This window comes from Psammomys obesus, unplaced genomic scaffold (genome assembly GCF_907164565.1).
Source record: "Psammomys obesus unplaced genomic scaffold, mPsaObe1.curated_primary_1811, whole genome shotgun sequence".
NCBI classification, from domain to species: domain Eukaryota; kingdom Metazoa; phylum Chordata; class Mammalia; order Rodentia; family Muridae; genus Psammomys; species Psammomys obesus.
Genome location: NW_026592118.1, coordinates 1,851,954 through 1,872,651, shown reverse-complemented (window position 1 = coordinate 1,872,651; position 20,698 = coordinate 1,851,954). Strand labels below are relative to the sequence as shown.

Below are 20,698 nucleotides of genomic sequence, written 5' to 3'. Positions count from 1 at the left end.
TCTGGAGCTCCTCTCCTCTCTAGGTCACACTAACTCCCCCTTCTTTCATATGATTCCCTGCACTCTGCCCAAGGTTTGGTTATGAGTCTCAGCATCTGCTTTCATACACTGCTGGGTAGAGTCTTTCAGGGGTCCTCTGTAGTAGGCTCCTTTCCTGTTACTTGTTTTCTCCTACTTCCAATGTCCATCCCATTTGTCTTTTTTTTTTTTTAAAAAAAGTATGAAAGTAAAATTGTAAAGGCTGATTCTAGAAGATTCTTTCCTTTGCCCCACCCCACTTCTTTTTTCTTTAAATCTCTGTGTGAGAAAACTTTGCTAAGTAGCAGGCTTTTTTCTTAATGTTTTCTCCACCTCTGTTGGAAATAAAAGACTAAAAATAAATTACTTTAAGATTCAAAGCAGCAACCTGTCCCCAGTGAAGCTCTCTTAATTAATGTGGTGACCTGTGTGGGGAGAAGGGACAACTGCAGAGTCCCACAGTAATTATTCAGCCCAAGCTCCAGATAATTACAGGAGAGAGGTTTTCCAGACAGGAGACATCCTGAAAAACTCGACCTTCCGTGTTGATTTAGGCCTTCTATTGTTAAAATCTTTTCATTCAGTGTTGATGTTTGTACTTGATGAAGTCAGCCGCATCTCAGAAATGCAAACACTTCTAAGTCTGTGCAGGAGATTTCAATAGAAAATAAAATGGCTCTTAAAATGGTGGAAATTGGAGGATTAACTAAAAATAAAGTTGGCAAGTGGTTATGCTGAAGTGAGTAATGTGGGACAGAGAAATATGATAGACCAGAACAGCAAGCTAAGGACTGCAGGGGAAGATTGATATCAGATAGCAAAGTGTCGCCTTCATAAAGACACTATTATTTAGTACTCCAGCGATGGGCAATGCTGGGAAAAACCTTGTAAAGCTAGCATGGTGTACTCATGAATATTAAAAGTACTTATTAGCCAAATATCCTTTTGACTTAAATTCATAATTGGTCATCCAAATAAAGTTCAATCTCTATGGCCTTCAGGTGACTCGCTAGGCTTCATACATTCTGGCAATATGAAGCCACATAAAAGTATTTGGCTTTATTAAAACTGCTTTGCTCCCATGGTTTTCTAGGCCTTTAAAAAAAAACCTCCTTTCAGCGACCCTGTCTGACTTGAATTATGACAGTGCTCTCTAAAAACAGTAAAAGTTATCTTCTCCATGTGCCTCAAGATGAAGAGTATAAAATTACCTTAGAGACTGAGCTAGTTTATAGATGTCCTTCAAGCAAGAAAGAAGGCTTTGCTGTGTATTGAGTGGTCACGGTGTTCATTTTAGCCACAGGCCACACTGCGATTTCAAAGCATCCTATGTTCTTTTTGTCACAGATAGGCAATAGGTTACAAGCCAGAAGATGTATATCTGCTGTGTTATCAGCATTCATCTCCCCTGGGTTGTTGCTTTCCTGGTTTGGAAGCCTTTTTTTTTTTTTTTTTTTTTTTTTTGGAGGTGCCTTCTGCTCCACTGTATTGTGTGTTCATTCACTAAGAAAGGTAGTCATCCTTCCAGAAATAGGAGACGTTTAAAGAGAAGGCTGAGACATGAACAGCACTTAACACCCAAAGCAGATGAACTAATAAGGAAAAAGTGGTTTGGGAGCAATACCTGAGCAGGTTCATTTTAAATATGTTTACAAATGGCTGTTCTGTGCATGATGAAAAATAACTCTTATCCACCAGTTTCAGAAGTTTGCTGACTCATCCAGTATGTATTTTGCTAGTCTATGAAGAAAACAAAAGGGAAATCCTAAGCTTTCCCAATTGGTCTCTTATTGAGTAATTGTTTTGGAAGGTCCTGTTTTATAGGTATGCTGATGATATAGCACATTAGGAACTCTGCAAATCAGAATTTATCAGCGCAATAAACGTGGCCTCATTTGATTATCAGTAGCACTCCATCTTATCACACTGTCTTTGATAGAAGCATGACTGACTTCATTGCTGTGCTTTTCACACTTGCTCAAGTGAACCCTATAGATTCATTTTATGTGTCCAAGTCATCTGAGCCAAGGCAGTGGGAAGTGTGGAGAATTTTAAAAACCATAGATTGTTTGGGGGGGCGTGGCTCACACCTTTAATTCCAGCACTAGGGAGGCAGGTGGATCTCTAAGTTCAAGGCCAGCCTCATCTACAGAGTGAATTCCAGGACAGCCAAAGCTACACAGAAAAACCCTGTCTCAAAAACAAACAAATAAGTAAGCAAATGAATAAATAAACTATAATATATGTGTTTATTCACATAATACCAATTGTAAAATGATGATGGCAGCAAGACATAAGATGATGAGATTGTCCATCTGAGCAGTAGCTCTAACACTCTTTCCTTGAGAGCCTGCCTTTCTTGTTCTGCAGTGGAAGCAGAGCAGTGTAGCTGTAGAACCCAGCTGTTATGTGCTATGGTTTGAAATGTCCACGGCTCAAGAAAGCTTTTGACACTAGGATGCCTGGGAAACATCTCCAGAGGAGGCTTTGATGAGGGCAAGGAGGTGCTGAGCATTGCTCCTCCACACTGGGCGCTTTCTCACCCTTCATCCTTGTGCTGCCTACATAGAGATTGGAAGTTCAAGTACTAGACACCAAACTATGGTTTAAGGAATGAATGATAAAAAAGAAGAGGAACAGTTTCAGGGAGGGAAATGCCATCATTGAACAGATGTCACTAGAAAATAATTCAGAATTGAGAGTTATCAAAAACAATTGATAGGATCAATATGTGTTTTATCCATGTATGAAAGTGTCAAAGAGTACAAATAACTTCTTTAGTTAAAAAGTTAAAGTAGCAAGAATGTATCAAAAGAAGTAAGCAAAATAGTAATTTTCTATAGAGAGATAATGCAAAAACAGTATTTGTTCAGAGCAAGTAAATAAAAACAGAACCAACCATTTTTAATTTCAAAAAACAACTTTCAATTTTAAAGTCCATCGTGTATAATCGTTCAAATATATATATGTACATATGTATATAAATCTCCATTTGATGTCTAAATAATTTTTTTAAATCTTTGTGTCTTTCACATCTAATAATTAAACATGGGAATTTGATTTAGGAATTTGATAGGACACTGTTTTGCACATGTGTTATACATGTGGTTAACTCTGACCACCTGGTTTGTTTCTGTGCAACCTACCTGAAGATTCTCCTTGGAGAGACTTTGCTATCTGTTACTTTGGACAATATTTATTTATTATAGCTGCAAAACAGCCTATAAGATATTCTGTCCTTGAAAGATTAAAATTTTATACTCTCTTTCAATTGTTAGAGAAAAACGAAGATGTTGGGCTGACTAAACCCTGAATGGCAATGTCCTGGTTCTGTTTGTTATGCAGCACTTCTTCCCTGATAACGCCCAGGTCCCAGTTTTTACACATTGCTTCTCATCAGTTGGTTAATTTCTTTCTAATTAGTTTCTCAGAACCTATTATAGAACTTTTCCAATTACAATCACATTTATCACTTAAAACTCATGCTTTGGTTTAACTTTTACATGGCTGTTGACTGAGCTTGAAAGCCACTATTGTAACTGCAGAAAGAAATGCTCCCTCATGTTTTATGATCCTGAATAAGAGAGGATGAATGACTGTTTTACAGGATTACTTGGCAAATGAATGTTCCCCTTTTTCTTCTCCTGCTTTCCTGTTTAGTCTTATCAGTTTCTATGAGAAAATGGAAGGGTGTGTCAGAGATTTCTGATGGGCACCCATAGGTGCCCATCAAAGTGCATCAGCTTTTCCAAGATGATATTTCCAAGTACCAGGGCACTCATGGCTATATACTCTTGTGACCTGAGATCTCAAACTATCAATCAATCTGTCTCTGTGCCTGACACCTTAAAGCTTCCTTCCTAATGAATGCTTAGCAAGCTGTGAGTCTGAACACAACAGAGAAATAGAGAAGTTGCATTGACCAGCAACATTGCCATTCTATTGCTCTCTGAATTAATTACTACTTTTTCTGCTCATAACCGATTTCAATACTGTGGACTCCAAATATCTTTCTTATTCCTCTGTCTTTTGAGATCTGACTCACTCCTCTTCTTGTTCTTGTTTTCTTCCATCTCCATTCATGGTCCTTGGTTGGAGTATCAGTCTCAGAAAGACTCCTGGAACCAGATTTCTTGGTTCTGTTGCTCTCCTTGTGGAGCACCTGTCCTCTCCAGGTCTTTCTATCTCCCTCTTCTTTCACAAGATTCCCTGCACTCTGCCCAAAGTTTGGCTATGGGACTCAGCATCTGCTTTGATGCACTGCTGGCTAGAGTGAGTCTTTCAGAGGCCTCGTGTGGTAGGCTCCTGTCCTATTTCCTGTTTTCTCCCTCTTCTGATGTCCATCCCATTTGCCTTTCGGAGTGAGGATCTTACCCAGGGTCCTTCTTCTTGCTTAGCCTCTTTAGGTGTACAGAGTTCAATATGTTTATCCTATATTATATGTCTAATATCCACTTATAAGGGAGTATATACCATGTGTGTCTTTCTGCTTCTGGGATACCTCACTAAGGATGATCTTTTCTAGTTACCTCTATTTGCCTGCAAATTTCATAATTTCCTTGTTTTTAATTGCTGAGTAGTATTCCATTGTGTAAATGTACCACAGTTTCTGTATCCATTCCTCTGTTGAGGGAAATCTGGGTTGTTTCCAGGTTCTGGCTATTACAAATAAAGCTGCTACAAATATGGTTGAGCAAGTGTCCTTGTTGTATACTTGAGCATCATATATATATATATATATATTCCTAGGAGTGTTATAGCTAGGTCTTGAGGAAGCACTATTCCTAATTTTCTGAGAAAGCGCCAGATTGATTTCCAAAGTGGTTGTACAAGTTTACATTGCCACCAGCAGTGGAGGAGGGTTCCCCTTTCTACACATTCACTCCAGCATGTGTTGTCACCTGAATATTTGATCCTAGCCATTCTGATGGGTGTGAGGTGAAATCTCAGGGTCATTTCCCTGATGACTGAGGATGCTGAGCATTTCTTTTAAGTGTTTCTCTGCCATTTGACATCCCTCTATAGAGAATTCTGTTTGGTTCTGTACCCCATTTTTTAATTGGATTACTTGATTTGTTGCTTTTTAACTTTTTGAGTTCTTTATATATTCTGGATATTAGCCTTATGTCAGATATAGGGTTGGTGAAGATCCTTTCCCAGTCTGCAGGCTGTCTTTTTGTTTTGATGACAGTGTCCTTTGCTTTACAGGTTTTTCAGTTTCATGAGGTCCCATTTACTGATTGTTGCTCTTAGAGAAATTTAGGATAGTTAAAAGATGCTCCCTGCAGCTGTGAATGCAGGCATTGCGTGCTGAGGCCTGGGGCTTAGGCTGGCAGACACCTAGTCTTGTGGCTGTAACCCCTGCAGTTGAGGGCTATTGTTTAGATGTTGGCCAGAGATTTATGCCTGCATGCTCAGTTGCAGGCTCACTTCTCTAGACTTTAATGACAGGGGCCCTGGCACTTAGTAGCCTTGTAACCATCAATGTCCAGCTCCAATGAATGCTCTCAGCAGGCAGGCAGCTCCTGCCAGTACTAACAACCCTTGGGTGGGACACCAAGGCTGGGACCCTTGTCTGCCATAACTAGTGTTGTAACCTTCTGAAACAGATCTTTGTTTCCAGTGTCCTCGTGTCTAAAGCAATGTGTTATAGCTCCAGAGCCTAGAATGTTAAAAACCTTAACTGTTGATAGCAGTTAGGATATAATTCTTAGGTCTACACTGTCTTCAAGCCTGAAAGCTCCCTGGAACTTTCAGAAGAGCCAGATCTGCAGCTTGTCATCTCCAGTTCTTTACACAATGCATAGTCTTTGTGACCTCTGCTCCCTATCATTTATACTCAGCTGTTCTCTGGAGCTTTCCAGTCACCCTATATCCACTGATGTCATCAATCTATCTATCTATCTATCTATCTATCTATCTATCTATCTATCTATCTATCTATCTATTTATCTATTTATTTATTTATTTATTTATTTATTTATTTATTTATTTATTTATTTACTGTTACCCCATCAGCTGCTCTATTGATGACAAAGTTCAATTGGCTGATAGTTTCTCACTCAAACTGACAGGGTACCAGAAAAATTCTAGTAGCTCTCACTTAGGGAATCACATGACCTCAGCTACCAACTTAGCTTATTTAAAAGAAAATATGCATTAGAATAGTGTTTATTATACAGGTTTATCATTAATATTACTGATGTTTTAATGGTATTTAACAATGTCTAACTCTGTAACTCTGCCCCAGTTCCTCAGACTCTAATTCCAATCAGTCAGCATTGAAAACACACTTATAAGTAACATTACATGGACTCAGCAGGTGATGGCAGAAATATGCATCTGTATACAAATGTATGCATGTAATAATGACAAAAATATGACCGTAAATTTGAAGGGAAGGTTTGGATAAAGGAAAGAGAAGGGAGAAATTTAACTAAAATATAATCTTAAAAATTTTAAAAATATGAAAAATGATCAATTCATTCCTTCTATTACTGCTACTTATCATATTCACACAGTCCTGGAGCCCAGTTGCTGACTGCTTTTGCTTGGGTCTGCCTTCATGAGGATATCAAGATCATATCCTTGCCTCAGATAATAACTTGCCTCAAAATGTGCAAGTAGTTACCTCTTCTGAAACAAAGGCAGGTGTGAGAATCTAGCTTTAGTTAGGTGCTGTGTTCTATTCGTAGTTTCTCCCCATTATAACAGAATTCCATTTCCCTAAGCTCTAGAGTTCTCTTCTATCATAAATCCAGTTTCTGGGAACATTCGTTTCCCTAAACTTTCCCGTAGGCACTGGGAAGTTTCCTGTGGCTTTGGGAAGTCGATTTGAGGACTATGCTCTATATATTGCTATTCTCCTAAGCAGTAATTCAACTTGTCTCAGGCTCAGAACAATTTTGTAATTTTTTCAATATAAGATTGAGGTTGACAAGTGTATTAATTTACAAGTTGTAAAAAAATCAAAATATGGACAGATTTTAAGCAATCTTTGCTAATTTCAACACGCTCACAGCTTCTCCACTTTCACAATACCCAATACGACAAGAGGTTTTGCTGTTATGCTCACCTGATCCTCATACTCTACGGCCATTCTGCACATCACTGCAAGACAGTTTTTTCTAGAGCAAATTTTACCATTATATCCACCCTGATAGCACAGAGGATATTAAATGTGCAAACCCTGTTGGCAAGTGTTCAGGGTGCTTATCTATCATCAATTTCCATTCCCACATGGACAGAATCATGTTCCATAATATATCCCATCTCTGATTTTCCCAGGCAGCCCCAAAATATTCAGATGCAATGATGTTTTGGGGAGTAATCTCTCCTCATTTTTAACATCTTATTTTTACTTCTCAGTAAAAATCATGCTTATAGTCTCTTAGTTTACCAGCCTTCACGTATCATTTATTTTGTACATTTAATATTGTATGAGGTGAAACTATGTTATACATCAGTATATACTCTGAAATTATTGGCATCATTCCCTGTATAGAAGCGTGTTTATACTGCTAATTCTACTTTCTTTTGAAGAGCTTATAGATTGATATTAGCAGGAACATTGGGGTTTTGGTGGCATAAATCATAGATCTCATCAATGAATTAGACTGTAGGGAAATAACACTTTCTATTTCAATTTCATAAAAAAAATTGAAGTCTTTGTTACTACATAAAAATACCACAAAGTCCTTGTAATTTGGTGAGTTCTTCATATAAGATAAATTTAAGTCTACATTTGCAGAAGTCGTACAACCCCTTGAGCACAAGATACATCATGTTTTTGGAAGTTAGACACCTTGCAGCCAGTTGTACTCATAAGCACTAATACTGTGTGATAATTGTTGCCAGTTGTAAGATTATAACATGCTTTTCTGTGCTGTGCTTATGTCACAGTTGTATCTGGCCAGTATAAGCAGCTTAGAGTTTCGTAGGCAGTACGAAACAGAGGGGTAGGCAGCACTACCCTCTGTGAGCTGGAACCCAGAGACTACAAAGAAAAGGCCATGCTTTTCATAGAGTTCTTATCCTGATTTACTTCAAAGAACCAGTGACTGGAAGATTAGGAGATGTTTTCCTCATAGCATCAGAAGAGTCAATAAAAGTGTACTCATCCCCCAGAACGAAGGCTGGAACTTGTCCCTCCAGTGTGGTCTGTTATCAGCCCAGCTTCCTGCTGCTGTGGGTCAGCCTGTGCTGATGGATGCTGGTAGCTCTGTACTTGCAGCTTCTGCTCTGTAGTATCATACCAGATGCTTCTTACCCATTGCCAGGACTTAAGCATATGTTCTTACAGTATGCACCTGAATTCCTGGGCAGCTCAGAGGTAGGGAGAGAGAAGAGGCATGTGTGCCTGTTTGAAAAAGACAAACATTGAGGTTCCTTAGAGTCTCAAATTGATGAAAACAGACAAAAGATTTTACTATGAAATTTCAGTCTATTCTAAGGGAAAAATTACTTATAACTTGATGATATAAAAATAAGTATTCATTAATAAGATAATGTTTATTGAAATAAATAACAAAATTAGATGCTTTCCTAACACAGTAGATTCTTAGTAAATATTCTGTTATATTACCATGTACTTGTATTTTTGGCCACTTATGTCACCATATTTAGTATTTATGATGTCACGGGTACCATTTGGCACATGAGTAGTTGGTTACCGAATACTCGGTTCAGGAAAAGTTATGCTTTCTCCAGAGCTTCCAAACAACCCACCCTGTGAGCAGTTTCCAGGAAGAGACTCTAAGACAAGGTGCTTAGAGTGGTTTTGTAAGGAAGCTTTTATTTGCTCCACTGATGACAGAGCTGGCCATTTCCTCCAGATGGGCATTTCTGTCACATACATGCACTCTCACCACACGAGAGTGCCTGTGCCACCACTCACAGTTATAACGATGCTCACACAGTCTTAGTGCACAGTCTTAGTGCCTGCCTGTGGGAAACAGAGTTCCTGTTGAGCATTCAACAAAAGGAGATCTAAAGAAACCAAAGTGAAGAAAGAGCCACTGAGAACAATGAACAGAGCTGTGGATTAACTTATTAAGAGTTTAATAATGTATGTAATCCAGAAATAATGGCTGTTTTAAAGTAACTAAAGGACTATAACTTGGTGCCTAAGTATAAAGAAAGGAGAGACAACACTGAGCTCATCAACTATGATGAGGAAGTAATCCTTTCTTTCTCTTCAGATCCTATGTGAATAAGTATGCAAACTAAATATTGTGACTAGATATGGATCTGCCCCTTGGATTTAATAGATCATTATGCCTTATTGTAATAATTAAAGTGGACACAATGCAGGGGCTTAAGAGGGATTACCTTCTTCGGACTCAGCAAAGCTTTGCTCCTTGTCAGCAGGAGAGAAGGAAGCAACTTAAGTGATGATAATTCAAATTATTCTGGTAGGTTGTAGTGTCAGGACTTCTGATAAAATAGCTTACTATAAATTCAGACAAGAATGTTGTCTGAGTGGGGCTCTTCATTAGAAGCAACTTTGTCCATTGTGCCCTAAATACAAAAGTATGTTTTGTCCTTGGCAAAAACATTATATACACACACTCATTTCCCTTATCCATCTGAGATTATTTTTCCTATTGCAAATAATAACAAACTTTAATTAATACCAGAGATAGTTTAGGTATTCATAAATTAATTATGCACCATTCATGGAATCTGGCTTTTATGTTTTATTAGGAAGGATTTATTTACAAGAAGCTTCACACATGCACATACACACACACACACACACACACACACACACACACACACACACACACAAAAAAAAAACCCATAGTAATTAAGAGGGTGGCTTTGAAGCCAGGTACAATCTGTTCAGTGGTGAATAAAATGGGGATCATAATGACAGCCATCTATGAAGACTAGTATGAGTTCAGGTAAAGTTTCTAAGGTCTTTGGAATGTGTTCAGACCCTAAAGAAGCACCAAGGAAGGTCTGTTCTTTACTGTTGCTCATTTATAAGTAAGATTGGCAAGAACACAATTTGGTAGTTTTTTCTCTCAATTACCTTTGTTCATTATTTGTTTACCTTAATTTAATATGTTTGTTTACTTGCTTTTGAGATCAACTCCAGGCTGACCTGCAATGTACTATGTAACCAAGGTTGGCCTCAAATCCTTGGCATTTCTACCTCAGGCATGAACCACCATGCCGGTTTCAGTTACCTCCTAAGAATTCCCTTGCCTATCAGCTTTCTTTAAAATCTGGTTAAAATTTCTCCTTTTTTGTTCAGACATGGTTAGAAGTTTCCAGAGAAACTCTAAGGAAAAAAGGAAGAGAGTACTGTGTAACAATATTTAACTGGGACAGAATTTTAGAGTCTATTTGAAGTAGGTTGCTGTGATCTGTGAGTTCCTAGCTCCTCCGTGCTGATGGTCTCATGAAGACACTGGACAATATAGTTAGCTTGAGAGACTAGGGCCCAGTGAGGAACATTTTCTTCTAGACTGTAGGCCTGGTAGACTTCGTCTCTGCTCACATTTCTGCTCTAGCTTTCCTTATTTCTATATTTTAATTTTAATTTATTCATTTTACATCCTGGTGTAGCCCCCTCCCCCCTCTCTGACAGGTCTCACTCTCCCTCCCTGTTTCCCTTCTCCCCTGTCCCCTATGGAAGGGGAGCCCCCATCCAGCATATCAAATTGTATCAGGACTGAGTGCATCCTTTTCCTCTGTGCCTGGCAAGGCAGCCTCTCCAGGGAAAAGTGATTGAAAAGCAGGCAACATAGTCCATGTCAGAGACAGCCCCTTCTCTCCTTACTAGGGAACCCATATGAACCCTGAGTTGTACATCTGCTATATCTGTGTAGAGGACATAGGTTCAGTCTATGCGTGGTCCTTGAGAGGGCTTCAGTCTCCACAAGCCTCCCTGGCCCTGGATAGTTGGCTCTGTTGGTCTTCTTCTGGAGCTCCTGTCCCCTCTAGGCCCTTCTCTCCTTCCCCCCACTTTTCCACAAGGTTCCCTGCATTCTACCCAATGATTGGTTGTGGGTCTCTGCATCTGTTTCTATCTGCTGCTGTGTGGAAGAACTCAAAGGACAGCTATATTATGCTCCTGTCTATAAGCATTTCAGAGTATTCGTAATTATGTCAGGAGTTGGCTGTCTCCCATGGGATGAGTCTCAGGTTGGGCCAGCCATTGGTTGGACAGTCCCTCATTCTCTGCTCTACTTTTGTCCCTGAACATCTTGTAAGCAAGGTAAATTTTGTGTTGAAGTTGTTGTGGGTGTATTGGTGTTCCCTTCCTTTCTCTAGGAGTTATGTCTAGCTTTCTTACACCCTTTTAATCTCTCAGGTAAGGAACAGATAGCCTTCCTTTGTCTTTTAAGAGTTCTTAATTTCTTATCTCCTGATTTCTAAGGCTTCATTGTCTGATTCACAACCCCATAACTCTTGTCCATCTTTTGCATACACACAGCTTGTTTGGCCTGAAGTATTTTTTTTATAAGTAAGATAGTAAGACAGAATGTCCATCATTTCTTTGTTCATTTAAAGCAAACAATTGTGTCTTGGCTTGTTCAAGTCTTAATGTTTCCTACTTTTTTCTTCAAGATTTTCAGCATTCCCTAAGGTCCCCTAAAATAAAAGCACTGACTCTGTTTCATACTTGGGAAAAATCTCTCTTTTTTATTCAGTTGCTGATTTTAAGACTTCTTTTCAAAGACCAGTGTACTTGCAAAGAGGATGTGGATGGCTGACTCTGTGCCCATTGTGCAGCAAATCTTCCTCTGCTCAGCCCACTTGAACTCTGATGATGTCCTGTACTCTCCCCAACCAGAGAGATTCTTCTTAAAAGTCCAATCCACACAAGTTTAAAATAATAGTAAAACCCTCAAACATATATTTAAACTTACAGAATAATATTTTCCCTCAACAGTGTTAAAACATGAAAAATGTAGTTTATTCTCAGGTTTCCATTGTGTGTTAGTGTTTCCACCTTATCATATTAAAAAAGCAGGAATAAAAGCTGGAAGTTGTTATCATGCTGTGCAGGCTCATTAGATGAGTCAGCTAATGACAGGGTTATGCATTCAAAATGGCAGGCAGTATGCTGCTTACCAAAGAGAATGAGGATTAAGATAGCATGTTACCTCCTGAAAATCCTACTTAAAAGTGCTTTTACATGGATACCTACTTAGTGTGCCAAGTGTTTTATACAACTTGTTTTTGGTAATTGGTAAGAAACATCTAGAAAGATTCCTCAAGTGTATGTAATTTATTATCTTGCTATCTCCTTTTCTTTCAAACCTTTTAAAACAATGAAATAAATGAGTGTTCATCTATCCTCTATACTGTTCTGTCCCCCTGAGAGGATTGATGAGACTAACTCACCACGCCAGAAGGAAAGAAGAAAGTAAGGAATGAGCTTTCAGCCTTCCAAAGTTGAGCATGCCCATGTGGAATGACTGTGCATCGTTTCCATGTAGGACTAGATTCTCCACAAAACTCAAGTGGATAAATTTGTATTCAGAATCTGTAAAAACTATCTATAGGTCTGACCAGAGAATAGTTTTAGTGCATGGCTTGCCGTTGTTCCCCAACTTTGCTGTTCCCACACGACAGTTGTAGTTGGTGGCACAGCGATTTGTTGTTCACTGAGAAAAGCTTGTTATATGTCATGATGCTAGATGTATCCTAATAAGTGAGGACAGATTAAGTCACTATGAGAGAAAAGTAGCCTTGTATATGAACCAGGAACCATGCATCTTCAGTCAGCTTTGTGGCTAATCATTTTGTTATGATTGTTAAAATCAGGCTAAATTTATGTTTTTTGTTGTTTTTGTGGTAGACCTCAAGGTCAGAGAAAAACTTTATCCACTTAACTCTACAGTTGCATTTTATGTATTTATGAATAGTGGGTACATGCATGTGGACAGGAGTGTTTATTTGCCTGTTCATAGGCTTGGATAGGTTATTGCTCCTCAGGTTACAGACAGAATCATTTGCAGCTGACAGCTGAGAGTAGATGAGGCTGGCTAACCAGCAAGCTCCAGGGATTCACTTCTCCCAGCCTCACTTCATGCCTGCCACTAACTCCCCACACTCCCTACCCAGCTGTTATAAGCACCGCCTACCCTACTCAGAGAGGGGCACTTTGTGCATGGAGAGTTGGCCTTATAGATTGTAGAATAAGACAAAAACATTGATGTCTTTTTATTTCCACTATCTTTTCTAGCACTTTCCAAGACTATGAAAGCTAGCCAGCAGGGAGGAAGTTCCAAGTTCAGATCCTAACTGACTTCTCTAAGTCCTGTATCCAAGGTGTTTAGTGTCTTCAGCAATAGTCTTATCACTACTTCTGACTCACAACAAAGAAGAATGGTTAGAGCCTGTAGTGTTTGGGGGTTTTCTAGGGTACTTGTTACCAACAACTCATAAGAAAATATACCACCTCTGCCATTTGGTGTTTGGTATAAAAACCCATAGTTTCTGGGAGAAATTTTGTTCATCCATACACATTTTTTCCTTTCTAGAAATCCATGCTATTTTTATTTAAAGCAGAGTTCTGGGCTGTATTTCATATTAAAAGTACTCACTTAACACACTAAGATATATACTTAGATGATCCTTCCCCTATGATGTCAAAATTCTTTCTTTTAAATTTCCTTATCTTTATGGCTATTGTTCTCTCCATTCTTAAGATGTGATCTGTTGAGCAAATGTGTTGCTTCTTTATTTGGGGGGGTTGATTAATATTGCCTGACATTATAACAAAACCCACACGTCTTAGCACAGAGCCAAATCTTTACCTGCCGATTTTAGTATTACAGGTGTAGATGGTAGGCAATTGATTAACCCTTACCACTGAAAATATTATTATGTACTGTGTACAATGTCTTTTAGAAACCCCAGTTGTTCTTTAGCTGCTCATAAATTTTGAAGGGGGACTCATCTTTTATTTTACTGTGCTCTCACTGGCAGCTGCTACATTGTTATGTTCTTATGCTAAATTACACCGTGTACCATTGCTTAGTAGACTGCAATTTCCAAGGTCACTTGGAAATCATGGTCATTCTGGTCTTAACTCCTTATTTTTATGAAAAATCCATGTTTTCTGTATTGTAACTTTGTCACTGAGAATTATCCTATACAGAATGCTATGTGGCAATCTTCAGTGAAAATTTTAATACATGGGAGACAGGTACGATGCAAGCTATGCACTTGGGGCCAAGTAGGATGCAAAGTATGTGAGGGGAGACAATTAGAGTACAGACTATGCATTAGGAAGCAGGAAATTACAATACGTTCATAAAGGCGAGGTGAGATGGGAGCTACTCATGGAAAGAACAGGTAGGATAAAAGCTATATATTAGGAACTAGGAAGATACAAGATATGTATGGAGGTGGCAGGTAGGAAGGATATAAGCCATGCATTGGAGGCAGCCAGGAAGGAAACTATGAATTAAGGGCTATGCATTAAGGGCCAGACAGACTACGAACTGTGCATGTGGGGCCAGGTGGGATGCAGGCTATGCATTAGGAGCCAGGTAGGCTGCAAGATACACTTTAAGGTCCAGGTAGATGCAAGCTGTGCACGAGGAACCAGATGGCATTGGACTGCGGATCTCTCTGAAAAAGAGGAGGTGCAATATTTGGTATCCTTGTAACAGGATTTAGAAAATGTTCACAGATAAACTTAAAGACAGGTATCAGTGGTTTCACTTTTATTAAGAAATCATGGTACCTTTACAGTTTATGGAACCCTTGCCTACAAACTTATTTTTGAATGACAAAATTAAAAAATAACTTTTGATAAAGATAATTCCACAAGAATTTGTGAAACATAGCATTATCTAAATGAGACTAAGAGGAGTGCAATCTTTAGAACAAGAAAAAGTTGTACTCAGAAACACATATACTACATTTTTAAAAAAGGAATCATTATTAATTTACAATTTTGCTGATATTATGTTTAAAATTAACAGATGGATTTTTTGTTTGTTTTTTCTAGACAGAGTTTCTTTGTGTAGCCTTGGCTGTCATGGACTCTATTTGTAGACCAGGCTGGCCTCAAACTCACAATCAACCTGCTTCTACCTACCTGAGTGCTGAGATTAAAACTGTGCTACATGCCAGCCCGACAAAGATGGATTTTTATTGATTGCAGTACATGAAAAACAAGGACTATTTCTAACAGGAACTCAATGACTGGCTTTTTTACCTCCCCACCTCCCAAGGGAGGAGCAGTATTGTTAGACCACAGAGGAGGACTTTGCAACCAGTCCTGAAAATACCTGACAAAACGTAGTCATATGAAAGGGGAGGAGGTCCTCCCCTATCAGTGGACTTGGAAAGGGGCAGGGAGGAGATGAGGGAGGGAGGGTGAAATTGGGGAGGGAAGGAGGGATACAGCTGGGATACAGAATTAACAAAATGTAACTAATGAGAAAAATAAAACTTAAAAAAAAAAGAAAAGAAAAACCCACAAGGGATTCACAAGCAGCTACCATTATTATCTGGCTGAACTTTGAAGTGTAAACACAGTTACTCCCCCCATAGAGATGGACAACCACATCCAGGGACATTCTTTTCTCTCAAACAGGAAGACATTTTTTTAAATTATACTTTATTTACTTTGTATCCCCCCTCTAATCCCTCCATTCCCCCCCTTCTCCATACACTCCCCTCCCCAAGTTCACTGGTAGGGGAGGGTTTCTTTTTCTTCCTTCTGATCCTAGTCTGTTAGGAGTGGCTCATCAGGAGTGGCTGCATTGTCTTCCTCTGTGGCTTGGTAAGGCAGGCCCCCACTCAGGGGGAGGTGATCAAAAGCAGGCCAATCAGTTTATGTCAGAAACAGTCCCTGTTCCCATTACTATGGAACTCACTTGGACACTAAGCTGCCATGGGCTACAACTGTGCAGGGGTTCTAGGTTATCTCCATGCATGGTACTTGGTTGGAGTATGAGTCTCAGAAAAAACCCCTGCCTGTGCTCAAATTTTTTGGTTCTGTTGCTCTCCTTGTGGACCTCCTGTCCTCTCCAGACCTTACTGTTTCCCACTTCTCTCCTAAGATTCCCTGCACTCTGCCCAACAGTTGGCCATAAGTCTTAACATCTGCTTTGATAGTCTGCAGGGCAGAGCCTTTCAGAGGCCCTGTGTGGGAGGCTCCTAACTTGTTTCCTGTTTTCTTCTTCTTCTTCTGTTGTCCATCCTCTTTGCCTTTCGGAGTGGGAATTGAGCATTTTAGCCAGAGTCCTCCCTCTTGATTAGTTTCTTTAGGTGTGCAGATTTTAGTAGGTTTATCCCATGTTATATGTCTATATGAGTGAGTATATACTGTGTGTGTCTTTCTGCTTCTGGGACAGCTCACTCAGGATGATCCTTTCCAGGTCCCACCATTTACCTGCAAATTTCATGATTTCCTTGTTTTTAATTTATCAGAGTCAGCAGCAACCAGGATTGGCCCACAAAGTTGTCTCATCCAGTTTATAACAGAGACCTCACAGAATACATTAGGAACAAAACAGGTAGTTTACCATATTTCCTTTATAGTGGATGTCTCTAAGAAGCATTTAAACATCAGTGGCAAGGTTCAATGGAGCTCCTTGTATTTTTTAGCTATATGTAAATCAATCAGTCTCTGTTTTTCTCTCACTAAAGCTAGTTGATGCTGAGAAGTAGTAAGAGAAACATATCTACAATCACAAAATAGTGATAACCTACGGAGGCTAGGATTGTAATGTAAATCTTGTGACTGAGTCCTGATGCTGAACCAACATACAACCAAAACTTGGATTCTTATTCCACAGTGTTTAATACTGTGAAAGTAATATCTTACTTGCCATTTTGAAGTGAGGTGGTTTGGGGACTCTCTGGATTTGTTAACAGAGATTGTTGATGTTCATACAGCATGATAGGATGATCTGTAAGCTTTCTTGCCTAACTGCCAAAAGCATGATCTTCAGAGTCTGAGCTGTTCTTATTGTCAGCCATTGCTTCTGCCCTCTGTCCATCTGTCCACCATGTCTCTGATAAAGCATAGGAAGATATCCTTTATACCACACATATTGTCCACAAAAGCTGACCAGCCTTTGATCTCTTCAAATAAGTCCATTTAGAGTCTGGCTGCATCTCTGCTCATTGATTTTCTCTGAACTCTACCATTTAATAATTGCTTTGCTAGCACAAATGTGAAGGAACAAAAAAGACTTTTGATAGAGAATACAAATAAGCTATGTTGTATTGAGCTGAATGTTAGGTGTCTGCATTTGTGGAGAGATAATCTGAAAATTGGGCCCAATCATGTCCTTGTTTTTTTTTTTTTAACTTGAAGTATGTGTAATTTCAAACTTCAGATTTCAGAAAAGAACTGTTTATTTGAAAGCACTTAAAAATGAATGATTGGGTTAAGAGCATGTGTTTTACTTCCAAAAGAACCAAGTTAGAGTCCTAATACTCATATGGCGGGTTACAACTGTCTGTAGCTCCAGTTTCAGGGCATGTGATGCCTTCTTCTGGCTTCTACAGGAACCACGCATGCACTTAGTGCACAGACATACACTCAGGGTAAACATCCATACACATAAAAGAAAATAAAAATAATTTTGAATGAATTATAAAACATATAGTTTACCTTATAAATTTAGGAAAATAAATAATAATGTGTCTGTCTATATTTTTTTTTTTACTTTCTTAGAGCTTTTTTTACTTTTGCACTCAACTGCTAGACAGGCTCTGTCTAAAAGCCATATCCTACTAAACATTACACTATAAATAAGTTCTCATTATTAGAAAATTATGTCTTTTATAATAATTTTGAACACATTACCATCATCGCCTACTGATTGTAAGCCATTGTGTTACTAGTGCTAATGGAGAGAATTTATGGGCTTTAACTTTGGCAACTTCCTGAGTAGTAAGTTACCTGAGCAAAACCTTTGCACTATTCTGATTGGTAACCCACATTTGCAGTGTTTTTCCAGTGGTTTGGTACACTTAGAATCCATTAGTAATACTAAAGAAAGCCATTCTGATAACATTCCTTCCAACATCCTATAGATGTATCAGATGTAAGGTTTTTCTTTTTCCCAAACTATGTTTCAGAACTTAAAATGCAATCCCCTTGTGCTGTCTCTTCCTTTTTGTAGGGTGAAGAAGGGTACCCACAAGAAGGAATTCTGGAAGACATGCCTGTGGATCCTGGCAGTGAGGCTTATGAAATGCCTTCAGAGGTAAATGCCTGTATACAAAAAAGAAAAAAGAAAAACAAACAAACAAAAACTAAGAGAAATAGTTTAGGTGTTTAATTTGGATCATACCAATAAGTAACACCAAAACCCTTCCACCTTCAGATCTCCCCCATACTAGGGCCTGGGTAGCTCAACCAAGGAAATATTTTAGAGGAAATGATTTTGATCTTTGTGGGAGCGGGTATTAGATATGGTAGGTCAAAATGAGAACATTCTAGCACAAAAGACTGCAAGAAACCAGGCATATGGAAGTGTCTGAGCAACAGTGGGCAGATATGACTCATGTTTGAAAAACAGACAAATGATAGATTAATTAAGATTGAAGATATGATTAAGGTTATAAGCTATAACCTTATAAACTATAGAGCCCCAAGTTAACTTAATCTTATGTTTACTTTAAAATAAATTATTTGAAGATAGGTTAAGTTTAACAGCAGAATTCTGACATAATTAGAATTAATCTTGAGGACGACTACTTAGGCCAGTTACTTAGGATTCTTACTGTTGTGAATGTTAACTGGGTTCTGCCCAGGAGGCTTGGGCTTTAGGACAGAGGAACTGGAGCCTGTGTTGAAGCTTTCAATGAAGGTGGAGTTTGCTAATGACAGAGAGAAAGGAGAGGAAGTCAGCCTTATTTCTAACCATCTTCACTTCTGAGAACAAGATCACTGAGCCCAAGAGGTTGCTTCTGGTAGCTCACCTTGGTGCTCTTCACTCACAGTGCAGATCTAAGGAGATAATCCACAGCCCCAGCCATTCACCGCAGGACGAGATCACATATCAAATGGCACATCTGGAATTAGGCCTAAGAAGCTTAATCTGACAACTCCTATAACTTACAGATGTCATGTATGAAACAATTGTTTTGACGGAGGAGTTCCAATCACTGTTCTGAGGATCAATTTCATCTGAGTGGAAGGCTGTAATTAAAATTAATTAAAATTTATTTTAATTTACTTCACTCCTGTGAAGTACACCCTTGATAACTGTCGCTTTCACTGACAACACATGCTGTTTTTATGTTGTTGTTTATCTTGTTTTTTCCTGATGTTAGGAAGGATACCAAGACTATGAGCCTGAATCCTAAGAATGTCTTTGCTCCCAGTGTCGTGAGATCTGCCGGCCGCTGTTCCATGGCGTACAAGTGCTCAGTTCCAACGTGCCCAGTCATGACCTTTTCTCAAAGCTCCACAGTGTGTTTCCAAGTCTTCCATCAGCAGTGACCCATGTCCTGTACCTGCCCCTCAGCGTCCCGGTGCTTCCCTCTCACTACAGTAAATATGTGGTAGCAGGGTCTTGTGTGCTATGGCTATTGTGGCTTCAAACCTAAAATGTTAGAAGTTTAAAACACCTAAGTGACTACCACTTATTTCTAAATCTTCACTGTTCTTTTTGTTGTTGTTGTTGCTGTTCTTAAAAAGTTGTGATTTGCTATCTTATAAGAGTTTTGGGTGTCCTTAATGATTCTTTCTGTCTAAGAAGAACAGTATATTATGAAATTTGTTAATACATATTTTAAAATATGTGAGCATGAAACTATGCACCTATAAATATTAGTTATGAATTTTACAGTTTTGTGATGTGTTTTATTAACTTGTGTTTGTATATAAATTGTGGAAATTAAAATAAAATATTATCTCATTGCAAAATTATTTTCTCATTTCACTTTAGTAATGAAATCATGCTTATCAGGAACATGAACATAAACTGATGCAATAAACTGGAATTTAAACTTTTTAACAGTATCTTAAGGAATTGCGAGCAGCTAGAGATGCGGCATTCACCTGCAGGAGGAATTCCCCAGCATCACTGCCCAAGCCAGTTTGATCTACACTGCTGCTCAGAGCTGCTGCTGCACTGAGAAACAGTTCATTGGAACAAAAAGTGTGAGTGATAGTGATTACCTCTCTTTTATATATTCATAAGACAAATTAGTATATCAAAGGCAAAGAAAGAACCCCCTTGAAGGTGGAATCTATTATACACACACACACACACACACACACACACACACATATATATATATATCCAAGAAACTAAGAAGTGTCCTAAAATACCTTGAATACCTTGAAGTCCCCAGTAAGCATACTGCATATAAGATACCTTTGCAGATATAGGGAGGCAAAAGCAAAATAAAACAAATAAGTTTTCCTTAGAGAGAATTAATTCCCCATGCAACAAAAACTTGAATATGATTGAATAATTATTCATCTTTATTTTTAAATTTTTATTAATTGCAGTTTATTCACTTTGTATCCCACCTGTATCTCCCTCCGTCCTCCCCTCTCAACCCTACCCTTCTTTCCTCTTTTCCATCCATGCTCCTCCCTGAGTCCACTGATAAGGGAGGTCTTCCTCCCCATCCTTCTGATCCTAGTCTATCAGGTCTCATCAGGAGTGGCTGCATTGTCTTCCTCTGTGGCCTGGTAAGGCTGTTAATTCATCTTTCTAATTATTCAGGA

The 20,698-nt window shown here is 38.8% G+C and overlaps 1 protein-coding gene across 2 annotated transcripts in view; it reads left to right on the top strand.

Annotated features, from left to right (window-relative positions):
• Nucleotides 1-19,876, top strand: part of Snca (synuclein alpha) — a 100,670-nt gene extending 80,794 nt beyond the window's left edge. For both annotated transcript variants that reach the window (XM_055612794.1, XM_055612793.1), the window contains exons 5-6: nucleotides 18,135-18,218; nucleotides 19,291-19,876. In XM_055612794.1, coding sequence (XP_055468769.1) covers nucleotides 18,135-18,218; nucleotides 19,291-19,323 — 117 coding nt within the window. In that variant the 3' untranslated portion in view covers nucleotides 19,324-19,876. The remainder of the gene's footprint in view (nucleotides 1-18,134; nucleotides 18,219-19,290) is intronic.
• Nucleotides 19,877-20,698: the final 822 nt, after the last annotated feature.